Consider the following 19,740-nt stretch of genomic DNA (forward strand, 5'->3'; position numbering starts at 1 on the left):
CTGAACAGTCTATACTTTTAATGGTAGGTTTATTTTAACAGTGAGGGACAGAATGTCAAAAAGAAAATCATTGTACATACAAAAAAAGATATACATTGATTTGCTTTTAATTGTGGGAAATAAGTATTTGATCCCCTTGTAAAACATGCCCTAGTACTTGGTGGAGAAAGCCTTATTGGACAGCACAGCGTTCAGATGTTTCATGTTGTTGGTCACCAGGTTTGCGCACATCTCAGGAGGGATTTTGGTCCACTGCTCTCCCCAGATTCTCTGGAGGTTTGGAGGCTGATGCTTGGCAACTGGAAGCTTCTGGATTTTCTTTTTGATATTCTGTCTCTCACTGTTAAAATAAACCTACCAATAAAAGTATATACTTTTAATTTCTTGGTAAGTGGGCAAACTTACAAAATCGACAGGGGATCAAATACTTAATTCCTTCTCTGTAGGTGCACTGCATGCGGTGCCAAAGAAGATTTACAGTTGAGGAAATAAGGAGGCAAAAAAAGACTGCAATGCAGACATTAGGGAGTTTATTAACCGTATGCCACTTTGTGTTTATTTTGAAAAGTTCAGATTTTATCATAATTGTTTTCTAATGCTTGGGTTCCATGGTTTTCTGAGCCCCAAAAGGTCATGATTCTATTATAGTTTATTCTTCCTCTGCTAAAAGATTATTAGCCAAAAGGCTGCTTGAAAGAGACACTTGACATTTTGGGCAGATTTGTAGGAAATTGTTATCAGTAGCGATACCGCTCACTGTAAAAATCCCAAATAATTGCATTGCACGTGTTTTGACTTACCACCACCGTTCAACATGTCTCTTTGGTGCCACAATGATTGGGGGCGATGTTTCAAAGCGTTTGTCAATAGGCTGCTACCTTTATTTGCCTTAGCATGCCATATACATACAGTGGAGGAAATCAGTATTTGATCCCCAATTTTGTTAGTTTGCCCACTTACAAAGAAATGAACTGTCTGTCATTTCTATGGTAGGTTTATTTCAACAGGGAGACAGAATATTTTTTTTAAATCCAGAAATGTACATATTAAAGATATACATTGATTTGCATTTTTGGGGGGAAATAAGTATTTGATGTTCTTGCAACCAACAAGAGTTCTGGCTCCCAAGGACCGGTTAAATAAGTCCTCTCGGTTTAAGAAAGTACTCCTGATGTCAACTCTTTCCCTGGATAAAATACACCTGTCCACAGTCAATAAATCAGATTACAACCTCTCCACCGAAGGCCAGACCACAGACAGGTCTTGTGATCATGGTGGAACTAATGTCCAAGGACATCAGAGAAGATTGTAGACCATGGGTACTTCTCACTTCTCTTAACTTGCATCCCTGCGTCCCTCACTTGCGTCTTTTCCTTGCATTAGTCCCTCCCACCAGGGATGCACGGAGAAATGCAAGGAAACCATGTGAAGAGAGAGGAAGCAAGGAAATACGTTTTAAGAGCAATGGGACGTCCTTTCCTCGGAGCCTCACATGAAGCGACGTCCGTTTGTGATAACGCCGGTACAGCTGGATCGTCCGACAGCAGCCAGATCTGTCCCCGTTTCGTTCTAACACACAAACTCGGTCTCGTGGTTCCTCGGTTTTCGCTCCTCGGTTATCGCTCCTCGGTCCTTCGGCACAAATAAGCGCCATGGGACGCTCCTTAAGATGGCGCAGACAAATAAACTTCCAGTGTGACTGAGGACCGAGGAAATTACAAATAAGAGGAAGTGAGAAGAAGACATGCACAAGGCTGGCAGAGGCTAAAAGACCATCAGCAAACAGCTTGGTGAGAAAGAGACAACTGGTTTGATTATTAGAAAATGGAAGAGGCACAAAATGACCATCAATCGACCTCAGTCTGGGTCTCCACCATCTAAGATCTCACCTCTTGGGGCATCAATGATCATGGAAAGGTGAGGGGTCAGCCAATAACTACTCAGGAGGGACTAATGATCTGAAGGCAGCTCGGACCATAGTCACCAAGAAAACTATTGTTAACACACTATGCAGTAATGGATTAAAATCCTGCAGCGCCCACAAGGTCCCCTGCTCAAGAAGCCACATCTACAGGCCGTCTGAAGTCTGCCAGTGATCCTCTGAATGATTGAGAGAAGGCTTATGAGAAGGTGATGTGGTCAGATGAGACCAGAATCAAGATCTTTGGCATCAACTCGACATGTCGTGTTTGGAGGAAGAGAAATTCTGCCTATTACCCCTAGAACACCGTCCCCAGCATCAATCATGGAGGTGGAACATCATGCTTTGGGGGGGTTTCTCTGCTAAGGGGACAGGGTGGTTTTCCGCATCGAGGGGATGATGGAGGGGGCCATATATTGTAAAATATTGGCTGATAACCTCATTCCCCTAAGGCATGTTTTGCAAGGGGATCAAACACTTATTTCCCCTAATTAAATCCACATTAATTTATATCTTTTTTTTCCGATATTATGTCTCTCACTGTGAAAATAAACCTACCATAGAAATTACAGACTGTTCATTTCTTTGTAAGTGGGTAAACTAACTAAATTGGCAGGGGATAAAATACTTATTTCCTCCACTGTAACTGTATCTTTGTCGGGTTCTGCTGCAGCACTCTGCTTTAGGTCTTAAAGGACATTACATACATTATATAACACTGCATTACAGTTATGATCATGCAAGCTGATCGATGTACTGTATTGGTATGTAAAAGTTATACACACTATATTCACACATTTTACAAAATATGCAAATTGGATTTACATAGGCAGGAAATTACACTGCTGTTTTTCTTGGGAAGATTGTTTTGAAATGAGCACTGACCTAATGCAAGCAGGGTTTCGACTAAACCGTAGCCCTCTTACTGTCGGAGTGCGTCCTCAAACCAAAATGCTGATTTTCCCCCTAAAAAGTGAGGCCAGAAAACAATATTTCTATTCGTCAAAAACAGCATAATTACTCAAAAATATGACAAATCATGTCGAATAGAGCGTCAGATGACAGAGACAGCTTTGTTTTTACGGAGAATGGATAGGGGACGGAAGTGCGGTGGGTCTGCCGGTGGACGAGTGGCAGGCAGCAGGCTTACACTGAAACTGAGATTTCTGAATTACATCCTTTCTTTTACTCTCCTTCTGTAGAGGAAGTGAAGAAAACCGTAACTCTGGATTTAATTTATTTTTGACGTGCAATATATGACTCAGCAGCTTTAAGACATGAAGACACTATTATGTACCGCTTCGCTCTAATGCAGGATTTTAGCCGGAAAGTGGGCGGGGCCGTCATTTGGGCTGGAAGTGACGTTAGCGCCTTCATACTGTATTTTTCTAGAAAAAACCCTGGTAAGTATTATTTTGTTATACTAGTATTTCAGCAGTGAATGCAGGTACATTAAGACAAACAGTGTCATAAGTTACAAAGAGAACAATTGTACGAAAGATAACTGATAATCAAAACCAGAAGATCACTATTTAGCATGGACCACTTTAAGCCACCGATTTTCTTCAGCTTATAGTATGTAATAGTTTAATACCATTGTTAAATACACAATGTATGTGAAACACAATAGTTCCCCCTGGTGCTCTGTTAATCTGGATGGCTTTTATAGATTATTATAGGTCCAAATCCATTCATAACCAAACATGCATTTGAGGTGCTACAGTAAACAATGGCAGATGGATGCACTGTGCAAACAGCAATAAAGTGGAACACATTTCAGAAGTATTGAAGATCAGCAAAATGAGCCATGCGCTAAAAATAATCCCATGCAAGACTTTCATTTTCTGCTTTTTCACAGTTCCTGCAAAGCCAAAGATCATGTTCCTTTTATTCAATTCCGCCGGCTTCCGAAAGAGCGCCTCATCCCTTCCACCTTATTTCACAATCGTCTGAAATTACATTGAGCAGAAGAAGTCTCACACTTCAAATGGTGCTGCTGCCGCAACTCCAAACTTAATATGAGGTATAAAAAAGGTCTCAGCTCACACATGCTTCACACCTTAGACCTCTGACAGCTCTGCCTGCATTTGTGAATATGAAGACATCTCTCCCATAAGCAGCAAGGGGTGACACTGTTTCACCCCTCGGTAACAAACATGAAAAAAATAACAGCAACTGTACACTGCTTTTACAGCATACCAAGAAATACCTGACTTATATTCTTCGATATAAAATGCAAAATAAGGTGCTTTATAAGATCATTTTATCAACAAATTCTGTCGAAAAAATGGAACGTGAATTAATCCTTGTACTTGTTTATTTTGTTGTTTAGGTGATATTTTATTTTACTTGAAATATTGTTATCCTTTGTTATCACAACTGCACATAATGGGTTTTTTTGGTTGAGATTTTTCGATTTTGGTAAGAAAAAACCTTTCTGACCTTGGCACACAATAATGATATAAGGTTGTCTTGAAGCTTAAAAGTACTGCTATATGAATAAAAGAGCAATAACATTTTGTTTGCAAACACTTTATACAAATAGGTGATTTTTAACAGCAGTATTCCCTTAACACAGTAGCAGTTAAAACATTTATTGTAAATCTCGACTTCAACATTAATGAATGTAAACAAATCTAATATAAAACCAAAGCTATTTGTCACTGCCAGAATATGAAATTTTATCTAATTTGTTATAGAAAAGCAAGTCCAGTGATAAGAAGATTCAACTTTGCAGTGGTTAAAAGTAACTCAGGTTCTATCAACTCTGCTGTCTGGAGGAGGTTTAAAATGTCCTTGTCAGAGTTCGGTACCTCTCTCCGTGCTTCTGTCCACGCCGGTTCTTTTCTGTTTTGGTTCATGTGAGCGCTGCAGAAGTCTTAGGCCCGTCCCAAATGCTCCCATTGGTTCAGATGGGAGAAGACGCCTATCCTAAGCCAATACTGATCAACATCCTGCCCCTCCTGTGACCCATGGTTTGTCTGTATGTGTATTTAGAGCCAGTGAGATATAATAATATTAATTTGAATAAACTGTTGAGTGCAATAAAATAATTGACAGCACTAATTAATTAATGCAATAATAATGCAATAACTTGCCCAGCCCTACTTGAAAAATAACAACAACCTTAACATCTTACTTTTTGTTGCGTTTCATTTCCCGGATGCAAATTAAATGCACATAAAACTATGTCAGGGAGAGAATATTATGGAGGCTGTCTGAAAAAAATGGAAATATAAATTGTTGGTGTGGAAACAAAATGAGTTTTGTGCAAGAAAGAGATGTGCAATTACATTGGGCATTGATTATTATGTTTCTACATTCTGTCTGTCCTTTGTTTGTGTTTATTTATTAATATATTACATTGATTAGCTTGGGCACAGTTCTCATTCAAGACTCCATCTGCTTGGAACCAAGAATAAGAGTAATTAAAAAAAGCTTGCTGCTTAATGGAATTCAGCAAAGAAACTAAATAAAAACACTCTCCTTTATGGGTTTTAGCCCTCAGTCGATTACAATTCCTCCCCGACAGCATTCAGTGAACATGCAGCGTGATGAGCTAAGGCTGATAATTAAAATAATAATACTAATTCATATATACAGGCGCTATGCCTGCAAACATATGTGCATACGAAGGAGCCAGTTCATATAGACTTCAACTAATTAACCCCGATTTAAAATGAATTGCATTACTTTGTGTTTGTAAATAAAATATTGAGAGTGTCAATGCAAGACAGAAGAGGACAGAAACGAAGCCATAAGGCAACAGGAGTTAATTACTGTAACGTAGTGCGTTTGAACATGTAAAGTGTTCCAGCAAGGAATGATATAACTTTAAATTGAGGCCAAGTTTTTACACGTTCACATGTCATCGTATCCACTTGACACACGGCCGACTATAACAGGTTAACATCCTTGCAGAGATAAGTGTGAACTGTACTGTGGATTATTTTGTTGAGCTGCGTCTAATTGAAAGGCTCTGTGTGAAGTGAAGTTCCCTCAGACAAAACACAATGCAGTGTATATGTCAGGGGCTTTTATTGTGAAAAGAACCAAGTGAGGTGCCACAGCTGCATTTAATAAGAAGCGAGGAGAAAAAGAGTTTGCCATATTCTTATTCCATTATCTTCATTTGTAGAGGTGCAACTCAGTACCGTTGGCTAGGGTTAGTAATTTTGCCCCGTCTGCTTTGTCTTGACTGTCACTTTTATTTGCAGCATGCATATAAGAGAAAAAACATCCCTGTTTGGCATGCCAAGTACGCCTGCAGGGAAGCAAATTATAAGTAAGATTCTTATCAAAACTGTCATTCTCTACCAATACTAATAAAATGCAGGGTACTGAGATACCTTATTGCTGGGTATATATATGCTGTTGAAGCTGTGTTCAACATAATAACAAACCATTCATTCAAAGCATTATAAGAACAAATGAATTGCTATGAATACTTTGTCATGCTGTTGTGTAGTATCTACTCACTCATGCAGCAAATGCAGAAGCTGCACTAGAGGTTCCCCCCGCTGTGTTTATGTCGGAGGTCCAGAAGCAGCTACTCACTCAGACACTCGTTGGCGGAGTCCCCCGTGGCCCTGGCCCAGGGTCTGTCCTGGTAAAAGGGGTGACATCTCTGGCAGTCATCTCCCGCCGTGTGATGCTGGCAGGAACACACCAGGCCCCCGTGTTCCCCCTCAAAGCAGTCGCTGGCGTGACCGTTACACTTACATCTGAGGGAAACACAGACAGATAGTTATGTAGAAAGGATGGAGTACAACTTTTCTCTGTCTCTGACTCTCCTCACTGAAACACACACACAGTGAGTGGAGTATGAGGCAGAGGAGAGGGGAAAGTGAGAAGGGATTTTTCATGGTGAGTTGTCACTTCCTATCATCTTTAACAGTTATAACATGGCTTCAGATGAGGTGGGGTGTTCATTTCCATTCAACACTGCAAGTGCTAATACACTGTCTCAACAAGCATGTATCTCTGGCATTTGTGTCAATGTTTATCTATGTGAAAGCCTATGTTTATATTTGTTTTTATTAGGGAGGCAGTAGTGTCCAAAGAAGTGTTCTCCTGAGCTCTTAGTTTTAAGGTATTTTATTTTATTACTTTTATTGTCTTTCTGATAGGATGTATCTTGTTTTATTTGTATGTATTTTATTTGTATTTCACGTTCTATCTTGTCTTTTCATTAAATGATTGTAATTTTAATATTTTTTTAACATTCGTTCATGTTTGTTAATCTATAAAGCCATCTGAGACAAACGTGATTTGTGATATATTACATAAATAAAGTTTGATTTGATTAACTTTCTTATTTTTTTACGAGTGCATTTTCAAATAAATGTATGTTTGAAAATGATCAAAATTGTATCACGATCATCATGATATAAATATGATTTAATAAGTCAATTTTCAAAACCACATATCTAATAACCGCTGCCTTTTATTGTCCCTGCATTTGGAAAGCCTATTATTTCCAGTGAAGCGCGGTGGCAGCTACGCCCTCCTGTGTGTAATACTTCCTGGCACTGTCGTCGGGTTTTGTCAAGTGGCTGTGATAGGGGACAGGGACTTGTCACTGAGTGGCAGGCTCTGTCAAATTTAGCCAGCTGTCGAGGATCCAGACGCATGCTTGCCTGAGGCTCAGACCCAGTTATTTCTGTTGTCGCTGAGACGACAAGAGCCCAGTCACTCCAAAGTGCTTCCAAATCCACATATCAGATGCTTCTGCTGGAGTAGACGAGAGCTGCTCTGTGATCATTCTGACTGAATATAAAGGGAGGGAGGTGACCTGTGCAGGCGGCATATGTGCAATTCAAAAGTGATGTCTGCATGTTAGAATAAAAAGATGCATTAAAAAAAACAAAACTCTGTCATTGGCTGGCCTTAGAGAAATCAACCTATGCTATAAAGGGAAAGCCTGATATCTTTTATAAAATATGGAGGAAATTCTTATTTTTTTTGGAAGGAAACTAGATACAGATTTGTCAATTAGTAGATATTATTGGATGTGATGTAGCTTCCTGTCTACATGCTTTCTAACTCACTGTTTTGACCTTTTGACATGTCTATTAAATAGTTTTTTTTATTAATCAATTATGTTGTTTTGAATTTTTCTCTTTTGAATTATTGTTCACTTTCAACATATTTTTATGTATATTTTTGTATGTTATTAATGAACTATTATTACTTTTTTAATTGAATTATTTTGTTCTTCTTTGCGGGGTTATACATTTGCATAATATATGGATTGTTGCCACCAGAATTCTAGCACATTTCTGATAGCAGTCCGCCTTGGGTTATGGCTGCATAGATATTCTGTATCGATGACGCAGAGTCTTTCCTATCTATGAGCGGGACTTGGCGAGGTGTAGCACTGAGGTGTAGAGCCTTGTTTACTCATACAGAAAGCACAAGGCTAACGTGTTGTCATGTGGCTCTCTCCCCTAGGTGCTGTGGCATTGGTGGGTAATTTGTCCTGTCGTTGCAGTGATCCTAAGTGTTTATGACATGTGTCAGATCAGATTTATATTCAGTGTGAAGGCTTCATCTCGACTACTTAATCGTCCACTTCTATGTGAGACGCCAAGGTGCAGCCTGGTCCTTGGCACCCCGTCCTCTCTCATTACTTTGAGTAATAAACCAAAAGAAGTGGAAGGAGGAAGCAGGATAATATTGGTTTACTCTCATCTAATTGTATTTTGACGGACAGCAAGCTGGGGTTTTTTGCATTCTTACTTTTAGGAAAAGCTGTTGATTGCTTTTCTTGCTTTCGGATGCAAACAGTATACTTCTTTTACAAAAATCCAGTCTCCTGAAAATTATATTTATATACGTATTTAATTGTGTTCTGAAGGAAAGGTAACACTGCTGAGAAAATTATATTTATAAACACAAGAAGGACTCATTATTTCAGGCATATCTGCAAACCTGTTTACTGCAAGGGTGGCTAAGGGGTTAAAGGTAAACCAATAAGAGGATCATTGGTTCGATCCCCAGCTGCTGCAGTCTACAGGTCCAAGTTCCAATGGGAGAAACACTTAATCCCAAATTGCTCCTGAAGACCAGTCGCTTTGGGAAAAAAAAGTCAGCTATATGACATTAGGTGTAGTTTGATGTGAAATGTTTATAATAAAGATAAAAAATAAATAAAAATGGTGGTATTTGTTTAATACTGACTAAGTCCAATTTGCCTTGAGACCAGTTAGAAATACTTAACCAAAACTATAATTGTTACCTAACCATAACCAATTGTTTTATGAAGCCTAATCGAACAATACAGCTCCGGAAAAAATGAAGAGACCACTGCAGCATTATCAGTTTCTCTGGGTTTATTATTTATAGGTATGTCTTAGAGTTAAATTACTAAATTGAATTAAACTACTGGCAAAATGTCTGTGTTGGAATTCAACAGACACTGGAATGGCTGCCATACAAGTAGAGATAAAGATTAAAGAAAAATTTGGAGTGCTCTCTTCATTTTTACCAGAGCTGTATGTGAGATATAAGACATAAACACTAGGCTCATTAAAATGCTTGCTTTGTATGCCTTGTATTCCTAAGGAAGCAGTAATGATCCTCCGAAACAAATTTGGAAAAGTCAATTAGTATTACATAAATGTGTTTAGTAATTGACAGGGTTCGTGTGGTCAACTCTAAGTTATTTGAGCAATAAATAGAAGCACAATGGCACAAAAACATATACAGCACCAGCCTTTTGAGTTTTCATTTGGTGTTTGGCTCAACCTCAATTTCATCCGACAATCCAAGTTTAAAGTGGCCAACTTTTAACATTCAAGAAAGTGTGTGTTGGCTATGCAGCATTTTCCGTTGTCTCTTACCTGCCACCCACAGAGAAGTCAGAGATGGCATAGAAGTACGAGCGCAACACTTTAGCGTCCTTGAAGAACTCATCTCCAAACGTGTTAAGCCTGTCCAAAGAGATGAGAAGGTCAGTGGCGGTCACCCATTCCTGGAAGAGAAAAAAAGATAAGGATGAAGAAACAGGGCCAACAGGGTGAGACTGATGTTAGCAATTGATGTTAGCCACTTCAGTCAGTGTGTTGGCAGCTGCCACACTTGGTGGTACAAGAAAGCAGACACGAGGAGGAAATACTCAAAGTGGGCTTTAGTTGAGAGAAGGAAGAGGTGTGAGGACATAAAACAGGAAAAGTTGGCAAAGCAAAGAAAAGAAATGGATAGTTGGTGGATCAAGGAAAGGAGACAGGGGTGATGGTGTAACAGCAGAGGATAGAGCAGATGTAATGGGCAGATAATGAGTATGGTGTAGGAAATCGAGTTAATGTCAGAAAGAGGGGCGAAGAACGAAGGGGATTAATGGAAACAAAAATCCCAAATATGAAAGAAAGGAGACAACACCAGCAGCACTGCTTGGGGATAATGGATGGTGCATGGCAAAGCTCCCATCCCTGATATGATTTAAGCTCCTCTGTTTGAGCCCACTGCAAAGGTAAAGACAGGATGAAGCGAGGGTGGAGAAGAAAGTGTAGAGGGATAACACAAACAGAGGAAAAGCTAACAGGAAGTGGGCTTGAAGATAAAAGTGAGGCCAGGTAGAGGGAGAACAAATTTGACATGAGGAATCTCTCCCTTGTAACAGAACCAACTTTAAAACAAATAGCTGAGGAGAAACTTTCTGCCTGTGTCTTGGCAGGTTTTGAGACTGAGGTTGTAAAAGCCTGTAATGCTGTATGATTTGAAGCCTGTCCCCAGAGGTGTCTTTGAAGTGTGGCAGTGGGAGGGACAGAGATTGGAGCGGATGGGCTTCAGACTAAAAACACATGTGATGGGTTCATTCATTCATGTTTTTTTTTCCAGGCACTACAGCGGGTCTTTGTAGTGCTGAAACCCAAAAGAAAACACCTATTAAATAGAGCCAAGTTTGCCTATTTCAGCCGATGAAGTATTAAAAGATTCAAACTGTAGCTTTATCATGATGGCAGTATGCTGTAGATGATTTTAAGACGTACATGTTCCCAAGAGGATAAATCCTACAGACTTTGGTTAACAATTTTGGCTTAGAGTGGAAACTAGATAATACCGTATTTTCTGGACTATAAGTCGCTTCGGTGTATCAGTCGCTCTTATCAAAAAATGTGTTGTTAAGAGAAAAAAAACACATTCAAGTCGCTTCGGTGTATAAGTCGCATTTATATTTTATTTTTGTATGTTTATTCAACAAGAAAAGCGCCAGTTCCTGACAAGTTTTTCACTCACTCTGTACTTTCTTTCTGCTGGTCGATTACTGCTTTCAGCAGCATACTCTCCGTGGCCTTTTTCAATGAACAAACTGGGGGGCACGACAACTTAGATATTTATATATACGCTCCTTGTAACTTAATATATGGAGTAAAGAGCGCTATCACAAAGCAAAACTTAACAATAACAACAACCGTCATGCCTCAGCAGGAAAACACCAGACTGTATAAGGAAAACACCGACACTCGTCATCGTGGTTACAATATCAATCGATCCAGCAGATCGAGAGCCTTAAGGCTAGACACAGACATCAACATAAACTATACTTCTGCTCACCAAAGCTCCAGTAGAGGGTCAACTTCTTTCATTTTCTGTTTGTATTATTTACCGCTGGTGATGTAGTCGAAGCTCTCTCATCTAATCTTCATAACTACACTTTTAGCAGCACACACACTTACAGCCAATCAGCTCTGACTTATGAGATGACGCTTGAATGGGGCTGCGAACGCTTTGCCCCGCTTGTGTTGTTTTTTTTTGCTGCACACATTGAATAGAAAAGGACTCTGAGCATGCGCAGAGCAGTTTTCACAGTACACGTTCATTTCACAGTGAGCCCGAGGCTCGCCCCACATCACTCAGCCCGGCCTACTGTGGACACTAATCAGTAGAAGGCATAGTTTGAACGCAATCAGACAAAATATACAATATATAAGTCGCTAAGGAGTATACGTCGCAGGAACAGCCAGACAGCTGAAAAAGGCACAACTTATAGTCCGGAAAATACGGTAGATGGTACATTTTGATGAAAATTAGTAGAGATATCCCTGGATATTCTCAGTCTTGTCTTAAACTGATTTTACAAGTCTGGTTTATGCTTTTGTAAGAGTTTAAATTACCATGCACATCAAACAGATATTGATGCACGCAAGCATGGCAGGCTACTATGATGAACTTTGTATTGGAGCACAACAGTTCCTGCTGACAGCTGCATGAGAATACATGGTATAGTCCTTTAAAGAGAAGCTCAGGTATTCATCAACGCAGATGCTATTTGCCCAACATTTGTGTCCAAGTGACTTTTTATTGGTCTAGTATTGAGCAAGAAAGCTGCTGTTGCCATCTGGGAAACAGACTGCAATGTAATCCTTCCAGGCACCATCAATGAACTTCCTGCCAATGACTTGGATTGTCTTGAAGTCTCTGAAAACAATATAGAAAGGAGTGAAATAAAACCTATGTCTTTATATTTTACTTGATCAAGTCTGTTGTTATGGTGTCTAACCAAGTCTGGCTCCTTAGAGACGGAAAGTCTGTCTTAGCGTTACTTTCAAAGTCAAGGTTTAACTCTTCAGGGTCCTGGCTGGCATCGCAGCCTTTAAAAAGTTTTCCGCACTCTCGCAGAAAAACAATGTTTTTCAAGAAGAGTGTAAACAAACAATGGAAGACTTCTATGAACATTTATCCATGTTGGAAGTAGATTTAGATGTGCTAGGAGTTGGATAGAGGTTATAGATATCTAATTATGCATTCCATGAAGCATTGCATGAAGTGTGTTGACGAATCAGAGGCTGTTCTTAGGGATGCACAAACGCTTTTTTTTTGTTGTATTTCTTTTGTAGTATTTCTTTTGTAGCTAGATCATGCAGGCCAGCCAGTGCACCCCCTGGAGGTGTAGAAAGTGTACTGGAGCCCTCTGGCTTGTTTCTGACACAAACTGCTTTGAGGAATGGCACAACAATCTTTCTTGACAAAAAGTGCCACCACTTTTTGTGTAAATATTGTAGATACATGTTGATTTGCTGCTTTGCAATACTTCCTTTTTCCCCCATGGTCACCAAGACTTAAAATAACTATCTTCTGATGTCCAGAGACGGGCAGACTACTACTTGTACATCCATGTGACATCCATGTAGCCTACATATGCTGATAGCTTAGATTGTTATGCATAAAAACATGTATATACTTGATTATGCAGCACCAGGGTCATGTTTTAATAGCATTTTTAGCAGGCAAACCACACATAAAAAAAGGACTGTGACTCCAAAGGGTTAAAGCCTAATCCTATAGCAAAATCTCTCTGATGTTGTTTCCAGACTTAAAATGAACGTGAATTATTGCCACTGTTTTCCAGACAATGTGTTTTTTCGCCATTATACACAACAACAATGAGAAATATGGTCCAGCAGAATCTATAAAGTATCCTATCACCATTTTCATTCTTTAGCTTGATAGTAGTTACGATGTAAAACAATTCAGTTAAGCGTTACTATCTGTTCAGCCAGTGAATAAAGTGGCTTAATTGGTTAGTTTTAAGAGAGATGACACTACTGAGCCCTCTGAGGCTCTCTTTGCAGGTACCTAGCCTGATCTCTCTCCGCTTAAAATAGCAATGCAGTAAAAGTTTCAAACTGAGTCGTCTCAGAAAGTGCTGCTTCTCAGGGGCTTTCTTCTTCTGTCAGCATGATCACCATCCTCCTGGATCAAAAGGGAGAGGGTCCTGGGATTAGGACCACCTGCTCTGACTGTGCCTACAGCCCTAGAAGACATACTGCTGAGGCATGGAGAGGTCATAAACCCTTACGGAACATCTGGTGTGAATATGCTGCACATGTGTTTCTGATTGGTTTGCATGGATGGTGTCAGCATGACTACAGGATAAAAAAAGGCTATTCAGAGCGGAGTTTGCTGTATTCAGCAATGTGCAATCAATGAAACTGTGTATTAAAGCTTCTAGTTAGCAATAATTTAACAAGGCCAGCTGGTTCAGTAAAATGCAGTTTGGTTCTGCAGTTGTAACTCATCCCACCTTCAGTGTCCTTATCTGTGATGCCCTCTGCCTTCACACTACACCTCATCTCTTATTTTCCTTACTTGCCAGGCTTATCTCTGCACTGTCCCGCTAGCCGGTGAGCACTTCAGGATTTTCAGACAGTTCTGTGCCTTAGCAGCCTGTTGAGAGCTATGGGGCTGTTATTCTGAAGCACCCATAACTACAGTGTTGCAGCATAGAGCGCAGTTGGCTGGCATGCAATTGTTCGGGCTCGTGCTTATCGACTTTGCCCCCCTGCTTGACATGGCTCTACTGGCTAATAGGGTTTGGAAGACACTGAATGGACCTGATGAACTGCAGTTGCCAGGGAAAAACAGATGCTCATTCTTCATTTTGTTTTACACTACCTGGACATGACAGGATTTCCATTCATGCTTTATTAGAGGTAAGCGGTGGGGTTTGATGGGGAACGTAGCTGCCAGGTAGCAAATTAAGGTAAAATAAGGGTCAGTCAGGTTGAGAAACTGGAGGGGAAACAGACAAAAGCAAATTATGGTTTAACTTTCCATCAAACGAAATTGACAGAACAAATTAAAAGTATACACAAGGGATAGGAAATGATTCTCCTCCTGTCCGACATGCTTACAAAATACAAATGATATTTGATTGCGCCTGTTTTCTACCTTGTCATTATCTCAGAGCCTGCTCTTGTGGTATTATATAGGAACTGTGCATATCGCCATAATGATAATGCATGCGCCCTGCACAATAAGGGAGGTTTCTAATCAGCAAAAGAATAGCACAAAGGCCACACAGGTAGCAGCGTTATACAGATGCAACAACGTGAAAAACAATGGTGAAATATTTTAGTTAATATATTTCATTATGAATAAAGTTTGCATTTAATTATTAATGCTGGGTGATTTCTGAATGTACAATATGTCGTCCACTTGGAAATTAGTTTTTGCTTTTTATGTATTCTGTCTATCGCTAAACAATGGGAATCTTCATTTTTATTTTGAATGTGATCAATTATCGACTGGAATTCAATGTTTCCTATTAGCACCAAAAAAGGATACGGTGGACATGACCTGATCTTTTTTTAGATTATGAAATAAATAATGAAAAACTGAGGATCTTAATTTTAAAGGGGCCTTATTATGCTTATTTCCAGGTTTTATAATTGGTTTTGTTCACCTACTGTGATTTTTTTTTAGATGATTTACTGTTAAAAAGCTGGTTAGAGATGTCCCGTCCCTTAGCCTATCTTGTACAATGTGTGTACTTTGGGATTTTAGCCTTTGCAGACCATTTACGTGCACAAAACCCTACAACAAACCCCCAAAAAGCACAATAGGGCCCCTTCAAAATGCAAGAAATTCAAGCCTCTATTAATAATGGTCAACACTGTTTTTGCGTCCAACATGCATTTTTCACACACATAGATGATAAACAGTTAAAAATGCATTGTTAGCATTTTAAAGTTCTGACACACCTACTAAAGCAAACACTCTCTTCCATTTATCATCAGCGTGAGACCATTATCATAGAGGAGAGTTATTAGCTCTGCTTGGCAGAACAGTGCTAAGTGTGTAAGTAAAAGCAGACATGGTTCCAAATATCACTTACTGCGCTGAACGGAAGCAGTTTCTTAGGGTTAATTAGTAGTCAGCCCATTACATATTATTTGTGCAAACCACAGCAAAAGCTTAATTAACTTTGATTCGCAGTGCCTTGGAAAGTGGCCTCACAATACTACAATGATGCTGACTTAGGGATAGGCTGAGGTGTCGACTGTGGCAATGAGCCAGTCCTTTGCTTGGGACAATAATGGCCTAATGATCAAACGAGCAGGTGGCAGGGCGCGCTGAACAGTTTTCAAGGATATCAAACACAGTTTTTAGAGCACATCACTGCTCAGGGGTTTGTCACCTTCACCTTCACCTCTAAAATAGTCCTGGTCTCTTACCAGACTAACCATATCTGTCTACTTCCCTTCCCCCTCCTCTTCCAGTATCAGTCTGTCTCCTTGAACTCTGGCTGCAGGCGCTGAGGGGAAAGAGAGCAGTGTCCCTCATTCCAAAGTTAATAACTTTTTAATTTAATTGCTTAAGTTCACTGTGGCCTCAATATGTATTTTTTCCCCTTTTAGTCATTGTCATTCAATGCTGGAGCTCCAATTTGCCACACAGCTTTCTAGAGGCAGAGAGAGAGAGAGAGGGAGAGAGTGAGAGAAGTTGGGACTGGTGGCAGGAGAGACAGACGAACCGTTTTAATGGATGACTGAACAAATTAAATTAGAATTCAAAAAGCAGCTTTCATCTTCTGCGTGATTATAGAAAAAAAGAGAGCTTTACAAACTTGACAACAGAGCCCTCTTTGAAGTAAGCCCTTTCTTTACAGAAAACCTGTAAATGCTGCGTTACAAGGTGAGTGTTGTTTATTCCAAATTAAAATCATTTGGCAACACATTACAATGGTATAATACTAAGCGGCATATGTATGCAGGTGACACATACATGAGCAAACAACACCTGTGCATGTAAGAATTGCCAAACATTTCTTGATCTCTCAAAATGAAAAAAAGTGCGTTTTAAAAAGAGCAAATGAAGCATGTGAAGTCTGTATACGCGCTTTTCAGACTGAGGCACAAGCGTTAAATCTGAAAAGGGATTAAAATGCTAATAAAACAGGCAGGATGCAATTCCTTTTTTTAAGCCTCATGAAATATGCATGGTTTTGTATGAGCCATATGCAGAGGAAATGGCACAGTGACATAGCAGAGAGGAACAGGGATCAGTTAATGCTTTGTTGACAATATCATTTAACCTCTTAACACAAATTCACAAACTTTATCTCAGGATAAGAAAAGCCAGTTGATGATGTGATTTCTATGGAAGTGATCCGTCCACTGAAACATTTTTGACAATATAAGTTTATCAGAGAAAGGTTTTTTCTATATTCCTGTTTTATTGTGTTTTATATGCACACTGGGGTTGCGTTCGAATAGTCAGTGTAGCTTAGGAAGGTTCCTAACGGAGTGAAATGACCCCGAAGTATCTCAATGGCCGCCATGATAAGAGCTGTTGGAATTCTCTAAATGATAGGAAAGGAGCTCTGAAACTTCCTTTATAACCTCCTTTAACTTAGGAAACACTGCTGTCTCACAATGCCTTGCGGCCGCAACATTTACCATGACACAACATTCGGCCACTCACGGAAACAACCGATCGTGACGAGAAATGGGTATCATGAAAGTTACGGTGCTTTTTAAAGAAATTTAAAACTTATGCCGTAATTTGCTTAAATGCTATGTTTTGAACTTTCAACACTGTATAAATCAAAAGGCCAAATATGAACTTTTTTACTGAAATGATCAAATAAAGTCATCATTTCTCAGTGTTTACTGCGCTGTGTGGGGTTTCTTAAATGTTTTAAAACATGTTTGAATTGTGATATACAAAGGGATAAACGGTGCAAAGTTGCACGGTGCAAAGTCTCACGGTGCAAAGTCGCACGGTGCAAAGTCTCTAGGTGCAGCTTACAGTAGTCCGCTTTATAGTAGCTGAAGTTCCCCACAGCAGACGCACATTAATAACGTCCTTCATCATAAATACATGGGATAGTGTAAGTGCAGTCGGATTCTCAAAGCACCGCAGTCTCTTTTCCTTTTGAATTCTCCTATACACTATCCCTTAACCCTGTGACGTTTCACGCACAGGTCGAGGAATAGTAGCTAGGAGATGATATTTTGACAATTTGGCCGTACCCAAAGACTCATTCTAAGGCTTGAATTTAAAATGCATCCCTTTCTTTGTGCTTCACAGTGTCATTCTGATGGAGAAATTATAGTAGGCTATGGCCTCTTTTGTACCTCCAGGCTATGATTTTACTGCATTAGCTGGATCACTGCTCATGTCTATAGAAATGCAATATTGCTACAAACAATGCGGGATAAAAAAAAAGTGGGCAGTAAGTGCTCGAGGCATTTACTCTGATTACATCAACTTTATGAAAAACACATTCAGCCTGAACAATGGCATTCACTGAAATACTAAGGCTTGTTCTATAAATGTGTTTTCATAGAGGCTAGTTAGTGATTATAATCACAACACTGACTACCTCTATTCCACTTGTGCTACGGCTACTGGGGGTTTACATTCCGGGGAATAAAAGGAGTTCAATCCCAGACATCGAACTGCAGGCTATTACAGTGTTCCCAGGCTCTTTACCTCCATACGACATGAGAAAAGGTCAAGTCATAACAGCGACAAGGTGAGGTCATCATTGTAAGTAGAAACAAATCATAAAATGCAACACTCCATTTATTACAAATATTCCAGATGAGCCATACAAAATTCCCAGTCAGCCCATATTACCTGGATATTCGGTCTAATCATATTAACACAAGACTTAACTTAATGAAGCTGAGACTGACTACTTTAGGTAAGTCTGGTATTTCTGGTGAAATGTTTAGAAAGATTTACCCACTCGTAGATATCCACAGATGTGCACATAATATGTATAACATAAGTTATTACAAAGCATGTAGACTCAATGCTAATTGGTCAATTTGGAAATTCCAGAGGTTTGAAAGTTCTCAATAACAGACCTCTGCTAAGGGGAGCAGACATTAAGGGACTATGTGCAAAAGGGGGAAGTTTTCTCTATTAGAAACACAGTGGAATATCTTTTTAATATATACATTTATATTTGTGGCGAGAACGAGACTTTGGATTAAAGTTCGCTAAACTGTCCCCAATAAAAATAAGAAAAATAGCGCAAGAGAAGGAGAAGAAGTTAAAAGACGGAGTGCTGGACGTCAGTGAAATCAACAAAAGAAGAGACAGGAAGTAAACACTAACAGGAAAATGGTCTGGGCTTTCCTTGACATAATCAAACTAAATTCTTCATTGCATTTCAATTTAAATTTAAAAGCAGTGAGTAATGTTGCACACAGCATTGTATATTTGATAGTGTTACTAAATTGTGCAACTCCTTGTTTATTATGCTGCTGTTACAAAACAATTTCCCAATTTGGGATCAAAAAATTAAACCATAACTTATCAAATAATATGATATAGAAAACCTTGAGACTGCTCATAGTTAGAGTATCATGGTGTGTTTCTTTAAGTCATGTATACAGCCATCCTAAGGTTGAGCTAGCAGCTGGTATGCTGTTCTCAGGCACAGCAGAGAATCGAGCTAATGCTTACATCAGCACACTAACAGGCTGATGAAAAGCAGGTAATATTTACCAGGTTTGCCAATGTCAGTGTGCTAACATTTGCTTTTTCTCACCTAACACAAAGTACAGCTTAGGCTGATGGCAATTACTTTAGCAAACATTTGTTCATAAACCAAAGTTTCCGACTAATTAGAATTTCGCCCCTGATGGTAATAAAGGAAAAGAGATGGAATCAACAACTTCTGAAGGTAGTTTCTATAGTGAACTGCAGAAGTACAGTTGCTACATATATAATATTATTCAAACAGTGCCCCCCATAACAGAATGTATTTAGCTGGGCTTCACCACTGACCTCAAATTCCCCAACAAGGTCAGCAGCAAAGACTCTGAGAGGACAGGACTTACATGCAAACAAAAGTGCTGTGTTGATCTAAAATCAGCTTGGACAGATCTACAAGGAACTAAACTAGCCTTCAGGGTAGTAATGGGAACTAAAATGGGAAACAAAATACCCCTGATCAACACACTGTGAAGACCCTTACCCTTAGCCTAACACATACAATGAATTGGCCTTGGTGTATAATGGTGCATACATAAACACAGATCATAAACTGAGTACATATATAGAACTCATTTAAA

General features: G+C 39.4%; 1 protein-coding gene across 1 annotated transcript in view; it reads right to left on the reverse strand.

Annotated features, from left to right (window-relative positions):
* The window catches only part of lamc3 (laminin, gamma 3), a 111,122-nt gene that overhangs the window by 70,627 nt on the left and 20,755 nt on the right, over positions 1-19,740 (reverse strand). Inside the window, exons 3-4 of the mRNA XM_063888856.1 lie at positions 9,766-9,896; positions 6,479-6,645 (exon numbers count right to left, since the gene is read on the reverse strand). Of these exons, the coding sequence (XP_063744926.1) occupies positions 6,479-6,645; positions 9,766-9,896 (298 nt within the window). The remainder of the gene's footprint in view (positions 1-6,478; positions 6,646-9,765; positions 9,897-19,740) is intronic.

Source organism: Eleginops maclovinus, chromosome 8, assembly GCF_036324505.1.
Source record: "Eleginops maclovinus isolate JMC-PN-2008 ecotype Puerto Natales chromosome 8, JC_Emac_rtc_rv5, whole genome shotgun sequence".
NCBI classification, from domain to species: domain Eukaryota; kingdom Metazoa; phylum Chordata; class Actinopteri; order Perciformes; family Eleginopidae; genus Eleginops; species Eleginops maclovinus.